Source organism: Thunnus albacares, chromosome 13, assembly GCF_914725855.1.
Source record: "Thunnus albacares chromosome 13, fThuAlb1.1, whole genome shotgun sequence".
Classification (NCBI taxonomy): Eukaryota; Metazoa; Chordata; class Actinopteri; order Scombriformes; family Scombridae; genus Thunnus; species Thunnus albacares.
The window spans coordinates 4,490,400-4,516,735 of record NC_058118.1 but is presented as its reverse complement, the minus strand read 5'-3'; the positions used below and the strand labels follow the sequence as shown (position 1 = coordinate 4,516,735).

At 41.2% G+C, this 26,336-nt stretch overlaps 2 protein-coding genes and 1 pseudogene across 2 annotated transcripts; 1 reads left to right on the top strand and 2 right to left on the bottom strand.

Moving 5' to 3' along the window:
• Window positions 1-5,486: 5,486 nt before the first annotated feature.
• LOC122995389 lies at window positions 5,487-6,959 on the top strand (annotated as a pseudogene).
• Window positions 6,960-10,829: 3,870 nt separating this feature from the next.
• Window positions 10,830-14,023, bottom strand: LOC122995390 (collagenase 3-like). Its single transcript, XM_044370600.1, has 10 exons — window positions 13,832-14,023; window positions 13,336-13,583; window positions 13,092-13,240; window positions 12,748-12,876; window positions 12,448-12,609; window positions 12,207-12,336; window positions 11,961-12,094; window positions 11,688-11,847; window positions 11,467-11,570; window positions 10,830-11,335 (listed from the first exon to the last, which is right to left on the bottom strand). The coding sequence occupies exons 1-10, from the start codon at window positions 13,928-13,930 to the stop codon at window positions 11,226-11,228; spliced, it is 1,425 nt and encodes a 474-aa protein (XP_044226535.1). The 5' UTR covers window positions 13,931-14,023; the 3' UTR covers window positions 10,830-11,225.
• An 8,804-nt stretch (window positions 14,024-22,827) lies between these two features.
• On the bottom strand, window positions 22,828-25,762 carry LOC122995387 (collagenase 3-like). Its single transcript, XM_044370599.1, has 10 exons — window positions 25,603-25,762; window positions 25,111-25,358; window positions 24,867-25,015; window positions 24,523-24,651; window positions 24,223-24,384; window positions 23,988-24,111; window positions 23,742-23,875; window positions 23,471-23,630; window positions 23,250-23,353; window positions 22,828-23,118 (listed from the first exon to the last, which is right to left on the bottom strand). The coding sequence occupies exons 1-10, from the start codon at window positions 25,699-25,701 to the stop codon at window positions 23,009-23,011; spliced, it is 1,419 nt and encodes a 472-aa protein (XP_044226534.1). The 5' UTR covers window positions 25,702-25,762; the 3' UTR covers window positions 22,828-23,008.
• Window positions 25,763-26,336: the final 574 nt, after the last annotated feature.

The window sequence follows — 26,336 nt, the reverse complement described above, 5'->3', positions numbered from 1 at the left end:
CAAGTCCTGTCAGCTGAAGCTTTCCGCTACAGAGCAGTGGCCGACCTTCATTGCAACCGACAGTCTGTCCTGTCTGTCAGCTGATAGACAGTTTTTAAAAAAGATTTTGCCAGCTGATAACTGCAGGAACAGGCAGCTGGAGAGTTGAAGAGCTGCATGAACAGGCACATTTTGAACAGGCACTGCACTAGTCTCTCTACAAAGCAAGGAATCTCTGTCTGTCTGTCTGTATGTATGTACGTATGTATGTTTGTCCTTCACATATCTTGAGAACCATTCATCTGATCAACATCACACCTGGCAGGTGGATTGCTGGGGAATCAAGGAAGTGCAAGGTCGATGTGTGAAGTAGTTTGGATGAGCGGTTCTCGAAAAATATATAAAAAACAATAGTCTGCATGAGAGACATTTAGGGGACGGGCACTGGTAGGTGCTAGGTATTGAGAAATCGCCCATTCCAAACAGGCACATTTTGAACAGGCACTGCACTAGTGATATTAAACTGAATATCTTTGGATTTGGACAGAATGTGACATTTGAAAACATCACATTTATTATAACCAACAATTTAATGACTTTGTGTTGTGTTCATTACTATGGCACAGGGTAAGGGACAAAATTAAGACTACTGAAAAGTTGGTGGAGGCTATTTCCTTGCCAAAGCCAACTACTGATCTGGCCGATGATAAGCCGGCACTGGTAACTGAGAGGCCGGCGGTGGGAATGAGAAGTCAACTATTCATAAGACCAAGGTGGTAACTCATGCATCTAACATAGCAACCCACTGGATCAGCTACTGGCATGACTTGTCATTAGCTTCCGAGGCTAGCAACGTGTCGCTACCCAATTTGTACATTCTGTCAACTCTAAACAAAGATGAGAAGGAAGCGAGATGGCTCACTCGTTAGCTACTTCCATCATCATCTCCAGAAAAACACAATGTGTTTAAATTATAATGTTAATGATTAATACTTTTTTAAAACAAGTTTTAACCTCTTCTGATTAGGTATATGATACAATATGATCATTTTAATCAAAAATCAATGTTATGTGTAAAACTGCCCAACACTCAGAAGGTTAACATGAGTGCAACGCAAATATCAGCATATTGTCCTGTTCATGCCATGAGGGCCAAAAAGATTATTTCTCCATAGGGAACACTCCCATACATAAATCTGATATATGACAAAATATGTAAACTACATACAGTGTACATGTCTCACACATGCTTATAGATGTGATGTACATATAATTCACCATATATACTCATAGCATATACCTCATCAGACCCTGCAGTGGGGCTCTAGTGTTGGCAGCTGAGTGAAAACACACCTACCTAGACTGTGGTGTGCTACCTCACAAGTACACAACATAAGAAACTGAAAGAAACATTAAACTCATTCTAGGGTGTGTTGAGTCAGCACTACTTTGGACAGACAAATCTTGTCACACACAAAATTGCAACCATCTGTGATGTTCCCATCTCACAAACAGCCTATCATAAACAAAACAAAACAAACAAACAACATAGGTTGACTGTTGACAGGTTATTATCTTTCATTGATTTACAGTACTGATTATAAATGATGTTTCTATCTCTACCTAATGTCAAGGGACAACGTTTTCAGTCATTTTAGGGCATATAAGCTTATTTGTTTTTTTCCCCTGCTCATATGCCCATTATACTGTTTTTCTATTTTTTTCCCCTGCTCATATGCCTATTATACTGTTTTTCTACTTCCCATTTACCCAGCAGTGACGATGTAGTTATTTTCTCTTTCACTTTGGAGAAGACATTTATTGTTTATAAATGTTGAAATGAGGGCATTTCATCTGAAGAGAGGGAAGAATGTAAGATGAGATTTATTTTTGTGAAGAATTGTTTTGAAGAATCTTATTTCAGTATTGGTTGGATGTTTTACACGAGTTGATTGATGGTTCACGATTTGATAAATATATTCTTTATATTTTTATGTAAATTAGGAACTACAGTGCTGCTTGAAAGTTTGTGAACCCTTTAGAATTTTCTGTATTTATGCATAAATATGACCTAAAATGTGATCAGACAAGTCCTAAAACTAGATAAAATGAACCCAATTAAACAAATGAGACAAAAAAAATCTTTTCCATTAATTTTTGAGGAAAATTATCCATTCTTACATATTTGGGGGAGGCAAAAGTATGTGAATCCTTGCTTTCAGTAACTGGTGTGACCCCCTTTTGCAGCAATAAAGCTTATTCAGCAATTTAGCTCATTTCTCCTTACAGAACAGTCTCAACTCAGGGATGTTGGCGGGCTTCCTGCATGAACTGCCCGCTTCAGGTCCTTCCACAGCATTTCCGTAGGATTAAGGTCAGGACTTTGACTCGGCCATCCCAAAACATAATCTTCCTTCTGCTCTAACCATTCTTTGGTAGAACTACTTGTGTGTTTACGGTCATTGTCCTACTGCATGACATACTTTCTGTTGAGCTTCAGTTCACAGATGGATACGTATTTTCTTATAGAATGTGCTAGTATGACTCAGAACTCATAGCTCCTTCAATGATTGCAAGCTGTCCTGGTTCTGAGGCAGCAAAGCAGCCCAAACCATGATAATACCACCACCATATTTCACAGATGGAATAAGGTTCTTATGCTGGAATACAGTGTTTTCATTCAAGCCAAAAAGTTTGATTTTGGTCTCATCCATCCACAGAATATTTTTCCAGTCACCTTCTGGCTTATCCACATAATCTTGAGCAAACCATAGATGGCAGCAATGCTCTTTTTGGAGAGTAGTTGGGTTTATCCTTGCAACTCTGCCATGCACACCATTGATGTTCAATGTTCTCCTAATGGTGGACTCATGAACATTGACTGTAGCCACTGCAAGAGAGGCCTTTAGTTTCCTAGATGTTACCCTTTAAACTCTTTAAAAATAGTTTTGCAACCCAACAATTCTTCTTCTAAGGTCCTCAGAAATCTCCTTTGAGCCATGAGACACTTCCACAAACCTGTGTTGTGAAGCTCAGACTTTGACAGTGAAGACCCAGATTTCTATTCTTTAAATAAGGCAAAGCCTCCCAGACTCACACTTGATTGTCATCCCACTGATTGAAACACCCGACTCTAATTTCCCCTTCAAATAAATTGATAATCCTAGAGGTTCACAGAGGTCCAATATGTAACATTTTACAACTTTACTATTTACAATTTATATACACAGTGGTACACTCCAACACAGACTTGTAATAAATGAAGTTTATAGACTTATAAACAAAGTTCGGGAACCAAAGACCACGCCTTGTACGCAACCCATTTCCGCACCACAGGGTATTTAGACACACCATATCCGCTCCTCTCCCCTCTGTCTCAGCTTGCAAGCACCCTGCGACACACCAGCATAAACTTAAAAAACTTCTTACTCACATCATGGACCTCGAACTGCTCCTCAACGCTTCGGACGAGGACTCGTTCGAAGTCCCGGAGTCCCCCGGCGTCCGATCTTTCCGGCAGCCTCGCCTGCGCTCCTCGGTTTCCCTCATCCCGGCCTCTCGGCCCTCATCCTCCGTCGACGACGGCATCGTCGAGCCCTCGATCCCCAGCGGCTCCAGGGGAAGGTCCCGTACTCGGCGTCCGAAGGAAGCTACTTATTCCCGACGCTCACTCCAGCCTCGCTCGAGATCCCGGAGCCCGCCCAAGAGGAGCAGCCACCGCGCGCAGCGCTCTCCTCGCCTCCGGTGTACGGACCGCTCCTCGGCCCCAAACATGTCCGAGTGGACCGTCGCTCGCTTAAAGCATTTCCTCAGCCAAAATAACATTCCCTTCCACCGCACCGACAACAAGGCAAGACTGTTTCAATTATACACAAACTCCCTGAAGGACAGCACTCTCTCCCGTCCATCTTCCCACGATCTTCCGGGTTCCCGACGTCGCGCGCGCGACGACGTCCGTGACGTCACGGCACGTCGCTCCGCCACACGCACACCTTCCTCCTCAGCAACCTCAGTCTCCCCAGTACAGTCCGCTTCTAACCCTATGCAGGCTCTCTCTGCTCCACAGCCATTTCCTCCTCCTACTTTCTCTTCAGCCGCACTTACATCCCATGCATATACATTCCATCAACCCAGCATCCCTTCCTCCTCTCCAGCTCCTATCTCTGCTGCTCCTTCCCTCCCGGCCATCTCAGCTGCTCCTCCACCCGCACCAACCACGGCAGCCGCTCAGACAGCACAAACAACAGCGGGCCCCAGCAGCTCCACGAGTTACACCCAACCTGTTCCTCCTCTTTCTTCTTTCCACCCTCCCTGTCTCCTCCCCTACCCCCCGGCTCCCCACGACCCGCACTCTAGCATTACCCGTACTACAGCACCTGCACCTCCTTATCTTACAGCCTTACACACAGCCAGCCTCGGCCTTTTCCTGGCTCCCACATCTCCATCCAGCAGCTACACCCTGGCCACCGCCCAGCCACCAGTGCGCCCCCTAGCATCCGCCCGGCCCTCCCCCGTGTCTCCCACCCTCAGGCAGCAGATCCTAACCGGTAATTACATTGATCTCACTCAACTCATTCACCCTACATCAATTAATCCTCACATCCCCAGGGAACTGCTCACCTCATTCGGCCCCTCGGAACTTAAACAGCCACTTCCTGCTCGCTCCAAGGACCTCACAGTCGCCGAGTTCGCTTTTGCGTTCTCATTGTATAGAGACATAATTTGTTCAGCCTTCCCCGACCGCAGGTCCGAGCTCGATGATTACTTGTCATTAATTCTCGACCTGGCCTCGCGTTTCGGCGGCAACGGTTTCTATACCTATCATATCCTCTTCGCCTCCCAAGCCGCCGGTCGCCTCCAACAGTTCAACCAGGGCACGTACTGGGGAACATTGGACCACGAGCTATACTGCCAAGTTTTCGCAGCTCGCGCTTCTCTGCACTGCGAAACGTGCGGCGCCCCTTCCCATCCCGCCGCAGCATGCACCCTCTCCGCCCCCCTGCCCCGCGCCTCGGTAACAGACAAGCGAAGCCCAGCCATGCCACACTACTCGCCATCGGTGGCTCCCCCACCATCCATCACCCCCAAACCTGCCTTAGATCACCCGTCCATCCTCGGCCCCCTCCCCAAAGGCACGGACAGGAGAGGGAGACCTGTCCTCTACCAGGGAGGACGGATGATCTGCAATAACTTCAACGACCTCAGTTGCAGCTCCTTCAGCTGCAAATTCCTCCACACTTGTTCATTCTGCGGGGGAGCCCACGCCAGAGCCACATGCCCACACAACCCGACAAAGCAACAGCTGTGTAAGCATCTCAATACCCCCGTTAACATCAACGCCCTAGCCACCGCCCTACAAAACCATCCAGACACCCAGTTCGTCAACTTCCTCATTCAGGGCTTCACTTACGGTTTCCATCCGGGTCTGCAGGCCACGCCTGAGTCCACTCACATATGCAACAACTTGCAATCAGCCCTGTCTGAACCCACCACAGTTGACAGACTACTGCAAAAGAAGTTGATGACGCCTTCATGATTGGCCCTTTCTCCAGCCCCCCTTTCCCGTCTTTCAGAGTCAGCCCAATCGGAGTGGCAACCAGGAAGTACTCTGGGAAAAAGAGGCTCATCATCGACCTCTCGTCCCCCCACGGTTCCACTGTTCCAAGCATTAACAGCCTGATTCCCAGCCTGGACTTTTCCATGCAATACGCCACCATAGACCACGCCATTTCCCTCATCCGACTCGCGGGCCAGGGAGCATGGTTGTCCAAGGCGGACATCACAAGCGCTTTCAAAGTCCTTCCTATCCACCCCGACTACTGGCACCTCTTCGGGGTCTCCTGGAAGGGCGCATACTATTTTGCCGTGCGTCTAACCTTCGGCTGCAAGAGCAGCCCAAAAATTTTCGACTCATTGTCCGAAGCCCTCTGCTGGATTCTTTCCAACAATTATAAACTCCCATACGTCATCCACCTACTTGACGACTTCCTCACGGTCACGCCACCGTCTTCGCCCCCGTCATACGGTCTCACCACAATGATTTCCGCATTCACTGATCTCGGCGTTCCCCTGTCTCCAGAGAAAACAGAAGGCCCAAGCACATCCTTGGAATTCCTCGGCATCACCCTCAACTCCATTACACTCCAAGCATCTCTGCCTACTGAGAAACTCCACCGCATTTCTCTACTCATTCAAAACTTCTCATGGCCAACACATGCACCAAACGTCAATTACTCTCTCTGCTGGGCCATTTCAACTACGCCACCCGCATCATCCCTCAGGGCCGATCTTTCTTGTCACACCTTCTCTCCATAGCCACCGCCGTCCCATCCATCCACGACCACGTCACGCTAGACTGCGCGTGCAAGATGGAACTAAAAATGTGGCACCAGTTCCTCTCTTCCTGGAACGGCATCTCCTTCTTTTACGACGTCCACGTTACAGACGCCAATGACATCCAGCTATACACCGACGCCGCCCCTTCAGTCGGCTTCGGTGGTTACTACGGTGGCAGATGGTTCTCTGCCGAATGGCCACCCGACTTCTCTTCCCTGGCCCCTTCCTCCACCATTTCGGAAATGTACCCGATTGTCATCGCTGCCATTCTTTGGGGGCATGAATGGTCCAAAAAAGACCATCGCCATCCACTCTGACAACAGCACCGTCGCCGACATCCTCAACAAAGGCCGGTCACACAATCTGGACATCATGCAGTTCGTGCGCAAGCTCACATTGGTTTCAGCCCAGCACCAGTTCATCATCCGTGCACTCCACATTCCAGGCCACAAAAACGCAATCGCCGATTCACTCTCTCGTTTCATGTTTCAGAAATTCAGACAATTAGCTCCAGCCTCCAACCCTCTTCCAACTCCAGTCCCACCGTTTTCAGCCACAATCTACAACTGAACCCGCAACTGGAACAACTGGTCACCAATTCACGGGACAACATCATCAACAGTGTCACCCCTTGAACACTATCTCCGTACTTCACCGGCTGGAATTCCTTTAAAACCTTTCACGTCTCCCACAGACTCCCATTCCCTTCACCGGACATTCTTACCCTCTCCTGCTTCATTACATTCTCCCACACTCAACTCAAGATCAAGTCTTCCACCATACAGACCTACCTCAGCGGAATCAATTCCCGGATTCCCGGAGCACCATGCCCAGCCTCGTCCCACTCTCATACCTACATCCATCACGACCCGGATAACGTTAAGAAATCCCATTCTCGCCTCTCTGGTTGAAGTCTCTTTGGGGGCCTCGTACAGATGCCAGATAATCGAGACAGCACCCCCACCCTGAGTCTCAACCCCTGTTCCCACTTACCTCCCCGACGTCAACGCATCTCCTCCTTTCATCTATCACTCTCCTATCCACTCCCTCCTTCCCCTCTTCCCCGCTTGCTCTTCTTTCTCCCCATCCCTCGACCCTCATCCCTTCGACCCCTACCCCCTCATCCCGCATCCCACGACCTCGACCCTCACCCCCGCATCCTCACACCCCCCGACCCTCTCCCTTCCCCCATCCATCCTTCCCTCTCCAACCATCCCTCTAACTATCCTTCCTCCTTTTCACCCTGCCTTCCATCACACTCCCAATAAACCATTAAATCCATATTCTAGAAGGAGTGGTCTTGGTTAGTGAAATGAAGTTTATAGACTTATAAACAAAGTTCGGGAACCAAAGACCACGCCTTGTACGCAACCCATTTCCGCACCACAGGGTATTTAGACACACCATATCCGCTCCTCTCCCCTCTGTCTCAGCTTGCAAGTCCCTCCCACCCGACCCCTCCGCTAACTTTCCTCTCTTCTCTGCTCAAACACAGGAACAGGGGGGCCTCGTACAGATGCCAGATAATCGAGACAGCACCCCCACCCTGAGTCTCAACCCCTGTTCCCACTTACCTCCCCGACGTCAACGCATCTCCTCCTTTCATCTATCACTCTCCTATCCACTCCCTCCTTCCCCTCTTTCCCGCCTGCTCTTCTTTCTCCCCATCCCTCGACCCTCATCCCTTCGACCCCTACCCCCTCATCCCGCATCCCACGACCTCGACCCTCACCCCCGCATCCTCACACCCCCCGACCCTCTCCCTTCCCCCATCCATCCTTCCCTCTCCAACCATCCCTCTAACTATCCTTCCTCCTTTTCACCCTGCCTTCCATCACACTCCCAATAAACCATTAAATCCATATTCTAGAAGGAGTGGTCTTGGTTAGTGAAACATTTTTAGTCTGGCGATACAATCTTATCTGCATTTGGCTCTTTTGCTCAAGCCATGTCTAGATAACAGTCTGCCTTGAGGCCCAAACACACTAGAAGCATCTGACATGCATGTTTTGAAGTACACCTATTGTTTTAAATGGCCGAATACGCACTAAAGATGTTATGAGGTGCGTCAAACTGAGTCAAACTACAATTTTGAGTTCAACTGAAGTTGATCGGATGAACTATAGTGCCCGTTCAAAACGTGCCTTAGACATCCTGAACTATGTCTTGAACATACATACCAAGTCCCCCCACGTGAGGAATGGGAATAGTAAAACTTAACTGAACTTTCTGAAGCTGAAATTTTTCAATTCATTCTCTAAGGTAGTTCTTATCACTAAGGATGTAATCCCACCTCTGACCACAACATGGGTTGCAATGGCAGAGTGGCACTGCCATAACCAAATCATTTCTTAAGGAAAAATGACATTACATTAGTGTGAAAAATGTTAAGGCTAGATGTTGATGAGTACTGATTTTGTAATGTGGGGTTTGTTCCCAAACAGAAAGAACTTTTTAAAGGGTTAGTTTTTCATTCATTTGCATTTGTTATTTATACTTTTTTACTTTAGACTTTTAAGTTGTTTACATTTATCTTATTTCATTTATCGTATTTCTTTAATATTAAACTATGTGTTTTTATTGTAACTAAGGAGTTTATTACATTTGGTTTTTGCTGTTAATAGAAATGTGTGAAAATAAAAAAAATTAGATGCTATAAATGCTTTTTGATTAATATCTGATTATTTAATAGGTGTTCTGGGGAACGTAATGGCAACAAAAGTTGGTCAGAAGGGCCCTGCAGGATTTTCTGCCTGGGGCCCCATCAGACTCTAGAATTGCCCAAGTCCACACCTGCCCTCTTCAGTCTGTAAAGTCTGGATTATGATTATTACAGCTGCTGGTGATATGAACATGCCACTTGTTTAATCCAGATAAGAGAAAAATACAAATACTGTACTAAACTTGTTAATCAGATGCCTGTTACCTCCACATAGAAGGTCATACATGAGATGGTAATGGTAATTGTTGCTTTGTCAAAAATCACATTCACACTGATTTTGTAAATATGCATGCTACTTATCCAGTCACTACATGCTAGTCTCCTCAGTTTATAACAAGCCTGTAAACTGGTGTTATATGGCAGGGATTGCCTAACACCACAGTTTGTTCTGCAGAATGGCCTTAAATATGGTCAGAATCTGTCTTCCTATTCTTTATCCAAAAACATCCAGGCTAATTGTCTTATTATATTAGTGTATGTTATATTGTATGGTATACTATATAATTCAGATTAGTCATTTTGAGTTAATTTGCATAGTGCATTTTTATTTGGTGGTTTGTTTAGAGCAATATAGTTAGACTTTAAAGGTTCTGCAAAATAGGAGACCATCCTATTCCATCCTAACAGTTATGTGTATGCATGTAGCCTATTCATTTATATTTTAGCCTACTATTAATTGAATATTAATGAATATTCTGTGCATGCACATTAACTACATATTGTGGCCGCCTCCACATATCCCTTTGCCACCCCAGTTAAAAATATCTACTTACCTACTTAAGTCTCAATAGGTATTACAATATATGGTATTATAGCTAAGCATTTGCATAATTTAGTTATTACCAGTTGTATCTGTATTAGGGATGTGCAAAGGGCCCAGTATTTGTATTTGTATCTTATTTGAATGAAAGTGGACAGAGGCTTTAAAATCCTGTTTTTTGTTTTTATTATGCTTTTAATTTTAGAAAAAATTACAATAAGTGTTACAATAAGTGTTCATGAATTAACTATCCCCACACCGGGTCTCAAACCGAAGTCTCCCAGATCCCACTGCGGTGACTGCTGAGCTAAAACTTTACTCATTGCCGCATTGCAGACAGACCTCTACTTATTTATACACCCATAACACAGAGACAGCACACCGTGTAACATGTAGTGAAGAACTTCAATTATTGATTTGCACCTTTCATTTATTGCCTATTTTCTACAACCTGACTTTGTGGAAAGGAGAAGGGGAACAACAAGTTATGGAAAGTCCCTTGGGAGAACTTTGCATATGTCAGTAGCTCAGCTTTGTCTCTGGGGAACACCCCCAACTCCAGGAGTGTCCAAATTAGTAAATGTGTGTCATGTAGCAGGTGGATGTGACTCCCCTCGTTGAGACCTGTTGATAGACGCAACAGCGAAACAGAGAAGAGAGACTGAGATAGCGATGTAAGCAACCTGCGTCCTGGTATTTGACATGGGTTTTTTTCATCCCAAAAACAAATAATTTTTAAAATATTTGTATGAAACAAATATTCTTAAAAAAAAACACCATTTGTGCTTTGTCAAATAACGCATTTGTATTTGGGCACACCCCTGATCTGTATGTTTCTTGTGTAGTACTACATATTTTCACATCTCTATGATGAAAAGTTACTCTACACTACTGACTGCTAGTAACTTTGTTTGTAATACAATATAAGCTAAAAGACAAATGTCATGTTGAGAAAATGCACAAGCAATATCATGACATTATCAGTACTTTATCTTTTGGTTTAGCAAAATAACAACAAAACATACTTAAAAATGTACATAAACAACTTTTATTTGTTAATTCAAGGAGCCAATTTATTTTCACTCTGTCACAGTTTTTGCATGCATACATTCGTATGTTTTGAGTTTTAAGTCACACAAAATGAGCAAGAACATAGCAACAGAAAAATGTTGAAAAATAATTACAAATAAAATACAATAAATTAGGATTAAATTAACTTTAAATAAGTAAAAAAATAAGCAATGGCTGGTGCCACAATAACACAATTTCATAAGTATGTAAAAAAAAACAACATCTGTAGAGTACTGTTTAGAAGAAGGGGCATATATCCAGTATATATCCTCAAGTATATAATAATATAATTAGATATTATAGAATATATTATTACAAGTTATGTAAACTTTTTAACAACTTCTGTTGTCATCTGGTCTAGAAGTTAGTGCAACGCAAGAAGTAGCTGTTTCCCAGCACACGGAACAACCTGCCGCTCCTCATGCTGTACTCAAACATATGGGGTCCACTGTAGAGATAGGTGAAACCTGGAGAACAGAGAATCAGTGTTAGTGTCTGTGTTCGATAAAGACTGGAAAGATTCATAATAACTGTATACATTCTCTCATTTCAATAGTCCTGACTTGGAAAACTCAGTTCAGCCTTGAACGCTACTCACTTCTGTACTGGAAAGCTGCCGTCACCTCGCCGGTCATGCCAGAGAAGGTCTCATCAACACGTTTAGGGAATCCCTCGTCCATAGTCTGTTTGGTCTCATCATAACTACAGACACACAGACAAGAGTTAGATCGATTCACTATTTGTACACCATCATGTAAACTATCGTCACATCTAAACCAGTCACCTGAACTGATTTCAGATCACGTCATTTGAACACACCTGTAGTAATATCTGTCCACAAAGAACAGAGTCTTGCGAGAATCCACGTCATACATAACAGCATCGATTTTCCTCACACTTTTGGGCAGACCAAAACTGGAAATTGTTTTAGGATAGCCACGTACAAGGTCATAGCCACTGAAAGCCCACACTTTACGATCTGTAAGGAAATTCAATACAGATACTTTTTAGTGAATGCACGTAAGGGTTAGTAACGTACACTTGAAAATAGTGTCAGATTAGGAGCTTTAGGTAGATTAAGAGAACACATACCTTTAAAGAGTAGGACATTGTCTGATTGTTTGCTCTCATAAGCAGCGTCGATGTTGACAGGGGCATTAGGCCAGAAGTTTGTGATGAGACTTTGCTGAGGTGTATTGCTCTGAGGGTAGCTACGCCAGAAAAAGCTGTGAACACACAAGAACACAAATGAGTTCATAAACCTGCTCATGTGTGAAGAGAAAACACTCAGAATGGACTTCAGTATTCAGATATTTGAGCATTCTATGTCTGCGATACCTGTCTTTGAAGAAGTACATCTCTCCTCGCAGGGTGGCCACAGCGTCCAATACCATGGTAGAATCACAGGCATCAGGGGTGGTGGGAGGCTGAGGTTCAGGCTGAACTGGATCCTTATCAGGGTTTGGACCTGGAGGTTGAATAAAGTCAGAGTAATGTTATGTTCAGGAGTTCCTCAGAGATTTAGGCTGAGTGCTATTTGTGCAAACAGGCAGCTATGAATCAGTCAATTAGTACTAACCATAGAGAGACTGGATGCCGTTGACATCATCCCGGGGGAGAACAAAGGTGTCAGGGTTTCTGTATATGTACACAGGGTACATGAGAGCACCAGGATCTGTAGAGTGAGACAAGCCCAGGGAGTGGCCAAACTCATGGGCAGCTACCATGAACAGGACGTATCCTACAGCAGAAAAGACAGAATTACAAGTCATATACAGATCCTCTCAATGAAGAGCATACAATATATCATGTATATGAAAATATACACTGAGTAGTTATAGAGTAAAATCAGACACTATGCTGGGCATAAATAACTCACCAGACTTTGAGCGGAAGGTGAAGGTCTCATCATCGTCAAAATGAGCATCTCCTCCAATGCCAGGGGCTGGGGCGAAGGCATGGGCAAGAGTGCCATCAGGGCCATCAAAGGGGTAAAAATCACCATGTGCTGTTAAAAGAAGCATATTTATGTCAGGTTTGGCAAACTGGATAGAATTACAGGCCATTACATGAATTACTGTTAAAAAATACAAATCAGAACTTCAAGACACAGAAAAAGCATGTAGTTAAAGCCAAGAATCTTAAGAACATCACAACTAATAAACTGAGCATAGAGAAAGTGTATAAGTGGGACATACTCAGTAAATGTTGTTTAGTACTCACATCGGCGGCCAAAGGAGATCATGATGTCAGCTGTGCCGCTGTAGATTCTTGTGAATCTCAGAGGAGTGACTTTGGCCCAAACCTGCAGTGCTTTCTCTATGGAGTCATCTACCTCTGCCACAGACATGTCAGGTGTGTAGTTCTCAATCCTGTAAGACAGAAAAATATAGAATATACTCCAATAATTTATCACATGCAATGCCTAAAGTTAGTCTCTCACACATTCTCTCTTTAGATCATTCACCTGTACGTAAGACTGTTTTTCTGCCACTTGAGGTTATTTCCAAAGGTGGAGAAACGAGCAGAGTCCACATCTGGAACGCCACAGCGGGGCTTCTTCATCATCGCCATGGTGTCAGCATCCAGCGTCCCGGTGATCTGGAGACCAAAGAATCGCTGCATCTCAGTCAGCTTCTTGACCGCTGGGCTGATCCCCCGTCTGACAGTTGGACCGCTCTCCTCAGTTAGGTTGAAGAATTTCTTCAGGTAGCTCTGTGAGAGAAAATCAAAGTTACATACTTAAATATGCATCATCTGCAGAATATACTAATATACTCCATGCAGGAAGAAGAGATCTGTTAATATTTTAACAGCAGGGATCAAGCAGGTACTGTAGTGAAATTCTTCATGTGTCTATAACAACGTAACATCAGAATTCAGAGAACAAAGTTTTCAAATGCACAACTTTAGTACAACATAGTGAGAATACATGCATAAAAAGGCAAAGCAAGAACACCTACCTCTGCAAATTGCTCATCTTGAACAGTAACCTGTGATATTGGCACGCAGTGAACTGCGACTGCCAGGCTTAGTAGAATGCTGAGATTGATTGTCTTCATGTTTCCTCGTTGTAGGCAACTTGTGTTTCTGTGCTGGAGGCAGCTGTTATATAGGCTGTAGACTGGGTGTGTTGAGCAACCACCTTCTTGAGTTAGTGACTCAGGAAATATTCCTTTTATGGATAACAGAGGAAGTCAGGCTGTGATTTCTCATTTGGCTAAAACTTTTCCAAAGTAATTATGATGACCTAACACGTTTATGAGTGGTACCTGTAACAGAACATGCTTTGGAAGATTTTCACAGAATAAGAGATTAGATCAATCTCATGTTTCTGCCACAAAAGTACTAGTTTTAGTTTTAAAATAAATGTGTTTTATTTGGTATCATCAGTTTTCCAACAGTTGTATGAGAAAGACTGACTCTGTTCCTACTTAGGGTATCTTAAAAATACTTTTCACACACACACGAAAAAAATTATGTATAACCTCATAAGATAAACATGTTGAAATTTTAAAGCTGTATTTGGATCTGGATCCAAACACAGTGAAACAGTGAAGAAACTCCATACATGTCATATTTATTTTCAAATAACTGTAGTATTTCATATCAATTTGCATAAAAACTTTAAGAAACCCTCAACATGCCCAGTCACCATCTGCTGAGGAAGATTATGTGATATGATAGAAAACTCCAGAACAGCAACTAAATGGATCTTGAGGTGAAATTGATTTGTCAAACTTAAAAAACATCTCTGAATGAATCTGCAAATCCAGATCTGCATGGTTCATTGTGTCATAGCCTAATTTTCCACCAAATGTCATTAAAGGGGACATATTATTCACATTTACAGGTCTATTTTTTTTTTTTTTATCTGGGGCTCTACTAAAATATCTTTGCATGATTTACAGTTCAAAAAACTCCTTTTTAACTTATACTGACCCTTTACACAGCCCCTCAGTTCAGCCTCTGTCTGGAACAGGCCGTTTTAGCTCCTGTCTCTTCAAGGCCCCTCTCCTGATGAGCCCACTCTGCCCCTCAGCAGACTTCCACCGGCTCAGAAGGCTATGTCAATAAATCACGCAATAAACTGTTAGAAGCAGGATTTTACTTTCTTTTTCTTGTTCTTTACTTGAAACGTCAACTTCTCAAATCCATCCATACATGTTTGAGTCAAAATCTGATAATAGGTCACTTTTTAAATCAGTTAAATAGTTATTAATATAACAAAGAAATAACACCAAAAAAATATAAGCTCCTTGGCAGAGGTTGGTCATTACATTAAATTTTGGGTAAATACTGTATATACTGAAGCAAAATTTAACTGAATGATTTTTCATCTTTCATCTGTGCTTTCCTTCACTCTCAAACTCACATTCACATTCTGAGCCAATCAACCAGACTTTTTTTTTTTTTAACAATATGAAGGTACAGCAGTGCTTGCACCATTTGCATGCTTGAAAATTTATTGTACTTGATATTCTTTAATCCATCTTCATATTTCTCCAAAACCAGTCTGTCATTAACAGTCTGACCCACAAACTCTGTGTTTCCCTGTGTGCAAACACAGACAGGCTGTGTCATGTTTCCCTTCACTTTAAATTCAAAGGTCTGACAGTTTAGGGAGTACTTGTACATGCCAGCGATTATTCATCATGCTGCACAATTTTAATCAGATACCGCATCACAAAATCCAAGCAGTCATATCGATTACATTTATTGACGTGAGTCACATACAGGAAAATGGCATTATCATCTTGTAACTTCCATTGATTTTAAAAAAGCACTAAAGTCAGTTAATCTATAACATATGAAATGCTGCTGTACCTGCATGAAGGGTTTTTCATGTGATGGTGAAGCTGCATAGGTCAACTATTGGTGGTTATTTTCCACCCTGATATGTCTTTAATAATTTATTACCACTTTGAACATCAATGTTAATGGAAAGCTACATTTTGGTCACTGTTACCTAATATTGGACATTGACAGGAAAAGTAATGTCTTCTTGTGCAAAGTATTGTCTCAGGTTAATTGATCAACACCAGTGCATGCAAACAGAGTGAATGTGTTGCAATAAAAAAAACAAAGATTCTCTCTTTTTTTACTCTGGAGAAATATAACGTTACAATTTAGCCCTCAAAATATGTGAGAAGTAGATCACAGTTTCACAGAACACAAACATATCTAGCAACAACATTCAAATAAAATATCAGACAATTGTAAAATCAAACACAACACAAAACATTTTAAAACAATGTACAAATACCATTATTACAACATTGTATTAACATTAAGGTAACACTTTTAACCACTTCCCTTGATTATTCATCAGTTTGCAAATTGGTATTTGCTACATTGTGGTTATTGCTGAATATACAGTTTTGTAACATTTTATGTATACACACACCAGTGGAGACATAGAGGTAGAGGAGGTTGCTCCTCCTCTATTTTTTGAGAGGCAAGAAGGAGATCAAAATATAGAAAATAATATTTGGTCGAAATAAACCATTACCAAATCTCAGTATTATTTATAAAATATTTTTTCTCTCTTCTTTGGAAAAAATCCATTATTGAAATTCTAGTTAAAATGCTTCAACAGCAACACCTGCAGGGCAGGAGGAGAAAGGACAGTTTGTGTGTGAAGTGGTGGTGGGGGGCAGTGGGGGAGAGTGGGGGGGGACAGAAGATGGGTGCCTGCCATGGATGTATAATAAGAGCTGGATAGGGTGCCACCGCTCAGCCTTGCAGCCAATTTTCCCCAGTGGCCACTCACGGTATTGCAGCGAAAAATCCCCCTGCGCCCCAAAAAGGATTTTGCCCATAGACCACCATTGTAAAAAAGACGCCTGTAAAACTGTTGACAGGACACCTCGAACTGCAAACATCAGTTATGACTCTTTCTATTATGAACTTTTGATTCATGGAGGTTTTATATTTGTAAAACTTTCCTTAAGCCAAGAAAAGTGATTTAAAAATGTGTGACATCATTACAATGCAAAGTTTATGGGCAGAGTGGGAACTCACGGGGGGCCAGTGGAGGAAACACTACTGCGCATATTCAGTGGGCCGCACAACACGGAAGCAAACCCAGAAGCTAGAAACTTTTTTTGGCGTATGCGCCAGGTGAGCAATTCCTATAGGACTGAATGGGTGCCATTTTTTGTCCAGTATGCAGCTCCTATAATACATCCATGACGGCTCCTGCTGTCCTCCACAGGGCGGGATCTCTTACATCAATTTAATGTACTTCATTTTTTTCATGCTATTCTATGATTGGCCAAGACACGTAAAATGACGCTCCAAGGGAGGATGTCCTCCCTAACCAATCAACAACCAGAATGCAATATTGACATTGCATTGGTCCAATGATAGTTACCAGATTTCATCTTCAATTCTCTCCACTGTAAGGCAGAGTAGCAGCAGTAGATAACGAGCAGTAGGTAGCTCCTTGCGCTAGCCAATGCAACAGTCGGCTTGTTGTAGCAGCCTGAAGGACTCTTTATACATCCATGGAAGGACTGTTAAGGATTGTTGTTAAGCTAACGGGAGAATGGATTTGGCCTCTGCGGTGCAGCAGCAGCAGGATGCTGCCGGGAGGCTGGAGAGAGAAGCAACCGGAGAAACAACCAGGAGAGTTAACTTGTTTGTTATTGTTGCTAATGATATCAGACTGGTTAAGCAGCAGCCACAAAGTTCTGTTAACTAACAAACAAGATGACCAACAGCCACAAATGGACGTCATGAGATGAATACTTCATCTCCATGAAAGAAAGAAGAAGACATCAGATACTGTAATTCAAATACAGCTTCTCTCTCTCCGTCTCTTTGGTCGCTAATTTCATCTCTGATGGTTAAATGTCTCTGTGGCTGTTGTATGAATTTATCTCCTTAACAAGAATGCAGCAGAGATCATATAATGTGTTGTGGGTAGTTTGCTTGTTGAAGTTACAGTGAGCTGTCTGGACTCATTCATGTGGAATTGATCCAGTTTTTAATTGAGTGGCTGTTCAGTCACCTGTTGATGTTGTGTGATTAGTGAATGAGTGTGCAGGAGGTCTGGCTGCTTGTTGTGACAATTTCTTTGTTTGTTTTTTTTTAAGCTGAGTCATATATTGAGTAATAAGCCAGAATAAGTAACCAGAATAATAAGTGTTAACATGTCAGTTTTGTAGACTATATTTTGTATGTCGTGCACATAGATCAGAGTGTGTAAGTCAGGTATTTGATACAAGCATTAATACTTTCTGATGTGAACCTATACTTTTAGATCTGTGAATGTTTTTAGTGTTCAATCTTTCTTGTATTCAGCACTGATCTGTACCTGTATCATATTATAAGCTTTGTGGTAATTTATATATTTCTGTATACTAAGAAAATGTATAGGAAACATGTGTAAATCATGTGATATGTTGTCTGTTTTTGATGAGAACATAAATCTGTTGTCACAATAGAACAACACTATAAATTTGAATTTAACTTTGTTGGTAAAATGACACATTTGAACCACTCCACAGCTAAAATTAACACTTCTTCGTTTAGAAACAATATGTATATGCTAAATGTCTTTAAATAAGCAGCCTTCTCACCACTCAGGGGTTTTTATTTTTGAAAGCAAATTGTTTTATTGGCATATAAAATTTTCCCCCACCCTTCTGATTTCATCAGGTGGGACAATGATATAGTATGATGCTGTTTGTTGTAAGATTCCATGTTGGGTTTCCTCCCGTCCTCCCCAAGTTTTTGAGTCACCAGCCACCGCTGACACACACACAGCAGATACACAGCATCTATTTCAGTTATCTGCCCTCCATCAGGATTTCATTGTTGTCCTTCTTGCATTCCAGCAAGTCGTTAGCAGGGCCAGTGGAGACGACACGTTTGGAGTTGGAGTCATATTTGTAGTGGACATTCCCCTTGAAGAAGTGCACAAATCCTGTTGGGAATCAAGAATAATTATTGTTAAATATAAAATGTATCAGGGTGCTCAATGTTTACCACGATAATACATTGAAGGTGCTATGAGTAGCGTTTTTTTTATATAATATCTGATTATCATTGGGGCCACTGAGGTTTCTGCATTTTAGGGAATGTTAACTTAAACTTGTTTTATCTTTTTCTTTTATTAACAGGGACTGATTTCTGTCATTCCTTTCACCATCTGTTATCACAAGTAATTGTGAGGATTTGCTTTGTGCACGAACACATCTAATAAATATGATCATGTTTTACAAGCATGCAGGTATGTTTTATCACCCTCAGCCTGTTTGTCTAGTTTTCCTTCCTAATTTAACCTTGATATTCTTTTTCTTTTCTGTACCATGATGCAGTTGAGTTGATGAAGAAAACCAGGTGATGTGAAATGCACTGTTGATATTTTTAAAACTTTAATTTAATGAAAGCTTTCCGTCATCATGCTGTGTATAGAATCTTTTTATATGACACCTTTTATGAAACTGCAGGCGGAAAAAGAAGTTGATGTAACTACCCTCATAGAAGACAGCTGCATCTATGGGATATGGGATCCCCGGCCACTGCTGCTTTATGAGTGTTGGTGATCCCTCCATCGTCTTCTGCTGCTCGTCATACCTAGATATTTCACACAAAGAAAACACGGTAAAGCCTTGTCTCTATGTTTTCCTGCTGGTAGGATACAATAAATGTGCACCTTTTGGGGAAAAATGGTTAACCACAGTACCTGCTCTGTTTTTTGACATCAGCAAAGTCATCCTGATTACACACACAGAAGATTAGCCAAGGCAGTGACAACAAGCCATTCTGTTTAACACAGGAATTTCACATGTTGTTATCATAGCAATACCAAAGGAGGAAGTAGTCTGGTCTGGTCTCTAGTATGCACCACAAAAAACTTCACTAACTATGCAGATAATGTGCAAACTGGTCTCTCTTAAAACATAGTTGATATAACTGAAGCTTTTGACACCATTTTATCACTGCTGGACACTTATTTGATAGGTTTCAAGTTTCCACCACAACCTCCCTGTGTCTGCATGGGGAGCCCTACCTGCTCTGTTCACTGCCACAGTCCAGTTCTTCTTTTGGGCCTATCACCAATTCTGAAGTATTTCATGTACTTGATTAGTTTAAACTTCAGACAGTCAACAGGAGCCGACAATCTAGATACTACGTATAGCACTGTAAGATGAGATTTATTTTTATTAAGAATTATTTTGAAGACTATCTTATTTTAGCATTGTTTCAATGTTTTACATGAGTTGATTAATGGTTCATGATTTGTTAAATTGTTACAATCTCTATATTTTTATGTAAATTAGGAACTATATGACAATACGTAGCTTGTCTGCAGTGTTTAAGATAGTTTAGATTGGGCGGAGTGATAAACCGCACAGTGAAGTGATGTATCAATAGTGATGTATGTATTAGTCAGACACCAGTGTGTCCCTAAACTAACTGAGGTTACAGTATCTCCTACAGTTCCAGTTCCTGCCATGTCAGAGATGGTCATCACTGCTAAACTGGATGGATCACTTAAAGGACTGGTACTTAATGGCTATGCAGGTGTGTTTGAACCATGCTACACTGACCAGTCATCTACTGGTTTTGCATGGACCGTGGCAAAAGCTGAACAAGGTTTCATCTATGTCAAAGCAGCTAACCCCTCCAGTGAGGAGTTACATTGTGGCACACAGATAGAGACTTTTCATGCCAGAAAATTGTGTACATTTTAAAGTTAAATGCATCAATCTGGTGCACTTTCAGAGCAAAATTAAGAGACTAGACCCATGAGGAACTTTGTGCTCTTGTAAACAATTTAATCATAAACACATTGGTTGGTTATATTTGTCATGTCACCACAGTTCATATCTATACAACTATTATAACTATTTTCTGACATTGTTTTGTGTTCACTACTTTCTGCTGAAAACAGGAGAACAAAAAATGAGAGCTGCAACGATTAATTGATTAGTCGACTGACGGAATATCAATCGGCATCTATTTTGATGACCAAATAACTTCTTAAGGAAAAATGACATTACATTAGTGTGAAAAATGTTTAGGCTAGATGTTGATGAGCACTGATCTCATAATGTGGGGTTTGTTCCCAACATTTTTAGAGTTATTTTTTAATTCATTTGCATTTGCTTTGCATCGGGTCCTGCATCACTCTGTTGGGGTTCATTTCACAATAATGACCCACTCGCTGTACATTATCCCTTAAATATTTTTATATATTTGTATAATTTTTTACTTTATACTTTTAAATTGTTTACGTTTATCTTATTTCATTTATCGTATTTCTTTAATTTTAAACTATGTGTTTTTATAGTCCACATCCTTCCTCTTCAGTCTGTAAAGTCTGGATTATGATTATTACAACTGCTGATGATATTAACATACCATTTGTTTAATCCAGATAAGAAGTGCTGCTTGTGCTATTGTTGACATTGCACTGTTCTCTCATCTATGTTTCTGCAATCTCTGATTGCACATTAACGAGGCATCGGTTTCTTAATGTATCGGTCAGAGGCCTTGATATCATTCCCAAATCATAACATACATTGGCTTATCATAATAATCATAATTATTGTTGCTGTTCTTATTTAATCTGAACAATAATGTGTAGCACACTTGTCTCGCAAGCTTATTTAATTATAGCAGATGTATAGCTTTCATGAAGTCAGCTTATTATTATTTCAAAGTAGTCCACCTTTTGGTAAAAGGCCTCATGAGCTCTTTGAATGGCTTGTTATAGATCCATGACCACAAAACTTGCACAGGTTTAGTTATTGGTCAGAGCATTATTTATCTTAATAAAGCGCAGGAAACTGAAGATAGTCATACATGAGATGGTAATGGTAAATGTTGCTTTGTATAAAATTCACATTCACACTAACTCTGTGAATATGCATGTTACTTATCCAGTCACTTCATGCTAGTCTCCTCAGTTTATAACAAGCCTGTAAACTGGTGTTATATGGCAGGGATTGCCTAACACCACAGTTTGTTCTGCAGAATGGCCTTAATTTTTTTTAATTTATTTGTCATTGTTAATGTTAGACAATAAAGGTTCTGCACAATAGGAGACCATGAACAGTCATGTGTATGCATGTAGCCTATTAATTTATATTTTAGCCTACTATTAATCAAATATTAATGCATATTAAAAAATCTGTGTGCTGTACACGCACATTAACTACACATTGTGGCAACCTCTACATATCCCACTCCTATTGCCCCCACAGTTAAAAATATCTAGAACCACCTCTGACCAAATTCTGTGCCTGCAAAAGTATTGACATTTCCATCAAGCTCAGCTGCACATTGTATTTAGTGCTGATTAGCAAATGTTAGCATGCCATCATGCTAACTACCATATTCAACATGGTAAACATTATACCTACTTAAATCTCAATAGGTATTACAGTATACGGTATTGTATCTAAGCATTAGCATAATGTCATTATTAGCAGTTGTATCTCTATGTTTCTTGTGTTGTACTACATATTTCCACATCTCTATGATGAAAAGTTACTCTACACTACTGCACTGCACTACTGACTGCTAGTAACTTTGTTCGTCATACATTATACGCTAAAAAACAAATGTCAGTCTTGTTGAGAAAATGCGCAAGCCACATCATGTCACTATCAGTACTCTTTTGGTTTAGCAAAATAACAACAAAATATACTTAAAAATGTACGTAAACAACTTTTATTTGTTAATTCAAGGAGCCAATTTATTTTCACAGTTTTTACATGCATACATTCATATGTGTTGTCACAGTGGTGTTCAAATCTATGTAGATGTACAATTATGAAAATGATAATGAGTTAATTATGCAGTGACAAATTAGTAACAGCAATGTTTTGAAAATGAATGACAATTAAATTACTATAAAGAATTGAATTAAATTTAAATAAGTAAAAAAAAAAAGCAATGGCTGGTACCACAAAAATGCAATTTCATTAAAATATTTAAAAAAAAAAACATGTAAGGTGCCGTTTTGAGAAAGGGCATATATCCAGTATATACCCTTAAGTCTGTAACAATATAATTAGATATTATAGAATATATTCTTACAAGTTATGGACACTTTTTAACTCTGGTGCCTTCATTGTCATTCACAGTAGCTACACAAACAACTTCTGTTATCATTTGGTCTAGAAGTTAGTGCAACGCAAGAAGTAGCTGTTTCTCAGCACACGGAACAACCTGCCACTCCCCATGCTGTACTCAAACATTTGGGGTCCACTGTAGAGATAAGTGAAACCTGGAGAACAGAGAATCAGTGTTAGTGTCTGTGTTTGATAAAGACTGGAAGGATTCACAGTAACTGTAAACATTCTCTCATTTCAATAGTCCTGATTTGGAAAACTCAGATCAGCCTTGAATGTTACTCACCTCTGTACTGGAGAGCTGCCGTCACCTTGCTGGTCATGCCAGAGAAGGTCTCATCAACACGTTTGGGGAATCCCTCGTCCATAGCCTGTTTGGTCTCATCATAACTACAGACACACAGACAAGAGTTAGACCGATTCACTATTTGTACACCATCTTGTAAACCATTGTCACGTCTAAATCAGTCACCTGAATTGATTTCAGATCACGTCATTTGAACACACCTGTAGTAATCTCTGCCCACAAAGAACAGAGTCTTGCGAGAATCCACGTCATACATAGCAGCATCGATTTTCTCCACAGTTATGGGCAGACCAAAACTGGAAATTGTTTTAGGATAGCCAGGTACAAGGTCATAGCCACTGAAAGCCCACACTTTACGATCTGTAAGGAGATTCAAAGAAAATACTTTTTAGTAAACATGTAAGGGTTAATAATGTACACTTGAAAATAGTGTCAGATTAGGAGTTTTAGGTAGATTAAGAGAACACATACCTTTAAAGAGTAGGACATCATCTGATTGTTTGCTCTCATAAGCAGCGTCGATGTTGACAGGGGCATTAGGCCAGAAGTTTGTGATGAGACTTTGCTGAGGTTTATTGCTCTGAGGGTAGCTACGCCAGAAGAAGCTGTGAATACACAGGAACACAAATGAGTTCATAAACCTGCTCTTGTGTGAAGAGAAAACACTCAGAATGGACTTCAGTATTCAGATATTTGAGCATTCTATGTCTGCGATACCTGTCTTTGAAGAAGTACATCTCTCCTCGCAGGGTGGCCACAGCGTCCAATACCATGGTAGAATCACAGGCATCAGGGGTGGTGGGAGGCGTAGGTCCAGGCTGAACTGGACCCTTATTTGGACCTGGAGGTTGAATAAAGTCAGAGTAATGTTATGTTCAGGAGTTCCTCAGAGATTTAGGCTGAGTGCTATTTGTGCAAACAGGCAGCTATGAATCAGTCAGTTAGTACTAACCATAGAGAGACTGGATGCCGTTGACATCATCCCGGGGGAGAACAAAGGTGTCAGGGTTTCTGTATATATAGTTGGGGTACATGAGAGCACCAGGATCTGTAGAGTGAGACAAGCCCAGGGAGTGGCCAAACTCATGGGCAGCTACCATGAACAGGACGTATCCTACAGCAGAAAAGACAGAATTACAAGTCATATACAGATCCTCTCAATGAAGAGCGTACAATATATCATGTATATGAAAATATACACTGAGTAGTTAAGAAGTAAAATCAGACACTATGCTGGGCATAAATAACTCACCAGAGTTTGAGCGGAAGGTGAAGGTCTCATCTTCGTCAAAATGAGCATCTCCTCCAATGCCAGTGGCTGGGGCAAAGGCATGGGCAAGAGTGCCATCAGGGCCATCAAAGGGGTAAAAATCACCATGTGCTGTTAAAAGAAGCATATTTATGTCAGGTTTGGCAAACTGGATAGAATTACAGGCCATTACATGAATTACTGTTAAAAAATACAAATCAGAACTTCAAGACACAGAAAAAGCATGTAGTTAAAGCCAAGAATCTTAAGAACATCACAACTAATAAACTGAGCATAGAGAAAGTGTATAACTGGGACATACACAGGAAATGTTGTTTAGTACTCACATCGGCGGCCAAAGGAGATCATGATGTCAGCTATGCCGCTGTAGATTCTTGTGAATCTCAGAGGAGTGACTTTGGCCCAAACCTGCAGTGCTTTCTCTATGGAGTCATCTACCTCTGCCACAGACATGTCAGGTGTGTAGTTCTCAATCCTGTAAGACAGAAAAATATAGAATATACTTCAATAATTAATCACATGCAATGCCTAAAGTTAGTCTCTCACACATTCTCTCTTTAGATCATTCACCTGTACGTAAGACTGTTTTTCTGCCACTTGAGGTTATTTCCAAAGGTGGAGAAACGAGCAGAGTCCACATCTGGAACGCCACAGCGGGGCTTCTTCATCATCGCCATGGTGTCAGCATCCAGCGTCCCGGTGATCTGGAGACCAAAGAATCGCTGCATCTCAGTCAGCTTCTCGACCGCTGGGCTGATCCCCCGTCTGACAGTTGGACCGCTCTCCTCAGTTAGGTTGAAGAATTTCTTCAGGTAGCTCTGTGAGAGAAAATCAAAGTTACATACTTAAATATGCATCATCTGCAGAATATACTACTATACTCCATGCAGGAAGAAAAGATCTGTTAATATTTTCAAGGGATCAAGCAGGTACTGTGGTGAAGTTTTTCATGTGTCTATAACAACGTAACATCAGAATTCAGAGAACAAAGTTTTCAAATGCACAACTTTAGTACAACATAGTGAGAATACATGCATAAAAAGGCAAAGCAAGAACACCTACCTCTGCAAATTGCTCATCTTGAACAGTAACCTGTGATATTGGCACGCAGTGAACTGCGACTGCCAGGCTTAGTAGAATGCTGAGATTGATTGTCTTCATGTTTCCTCGTTGTAGGCAACTTGTGTTTCTGTGCTGGAGGCAGCTGTTATATAGGCTGTAGACTGGGTGTGTTGAGCAACCACCTTCTTGACTCAGTGACACAGGAAATATTCCTTTTATGGATAACAGAGGAAGTCAGGCTTTTGATTTTTTTGGCCAAAACTTTTCCTAAGTAAGTAAGACTTATTATGATGACAAAACACGTTTATGAGTGGTACCTGTAACAGAACATGCTTTGGAAGATTTTCACAGAATAAGAGATTAGATCAATCTCATGATTCTGCCACAAATTTACTAGTTTTAGTTTTAAAATAAATGTGTTTTATTTGTCAGTTTTAAGTTTTCCAACAGTTGTATGAAAAAGATTGACTCTGTTCCTGCTTAGGGTATCTTAAAAATACTTTTCACACACACAAAATTATATATAACCTCATAAGATAAACATGTTGAAATTTTAAGCTGTATTTGGATCTGGATTCATCTGGATTTGCATAAAAATGCAATATTAAGAAACCCTTAACATGTCCAGTCTCCATCTGCAGAGGAAGATTGTGTGATATGATTGAAAACTCCAGAACAGCAACTAAATGGATCTTGAGGTGAAATTGATTTGTCAAACTTAAAAAACGTCTCTG

Excerpts from the sequence above, each read along its gene's own strand:
- LOC122995390 (XM_044370600.1), bottom strand. The coding sequence starts at position 13,930 with ATGAAGACAATCAATCTCAGCATTCTACTAAGCCTGGCAGTCGCAGTT. Across the intron at positions 12,877-13,091 it reads GATCTCCTTTGGCCGCCGAT|CACATGGTGATTTTTACCCC; the intron begins GTGAGTACTAAA and ends TTCTTTTAACAG. Across the intron at positions 11,571-11,687 it reads GTGGACAGATATTACTACAG|TTATGATGAGACCAAACAGA; the intron begins GTGTGTTCAAAT and ends GTGTGTCTGTAG.
- LOC122995387 (XM_044370599.1), bottom strand. The coding sequence starts at position 25,701 with ATGAAGACAATCAATCTCAGCATTCTACTAAGCCTGGCAGTCGCAGTT. Across the intron at positions 25,016-25,110 it reads AAAAACAGTCTTACGTACAG|GATTGAGAACTACACACCTG; the intron begins GTGAATGATCTA and ends TCTGTCTTACAG. Across the intron at positions 23,119-23,249 it reads GGCAGCTCTCCAGTACAGAG|GTTTCACTTATCTCTACAGT; the intron begins GTGAGTAACATT and ends TCTGTTCTCCAG.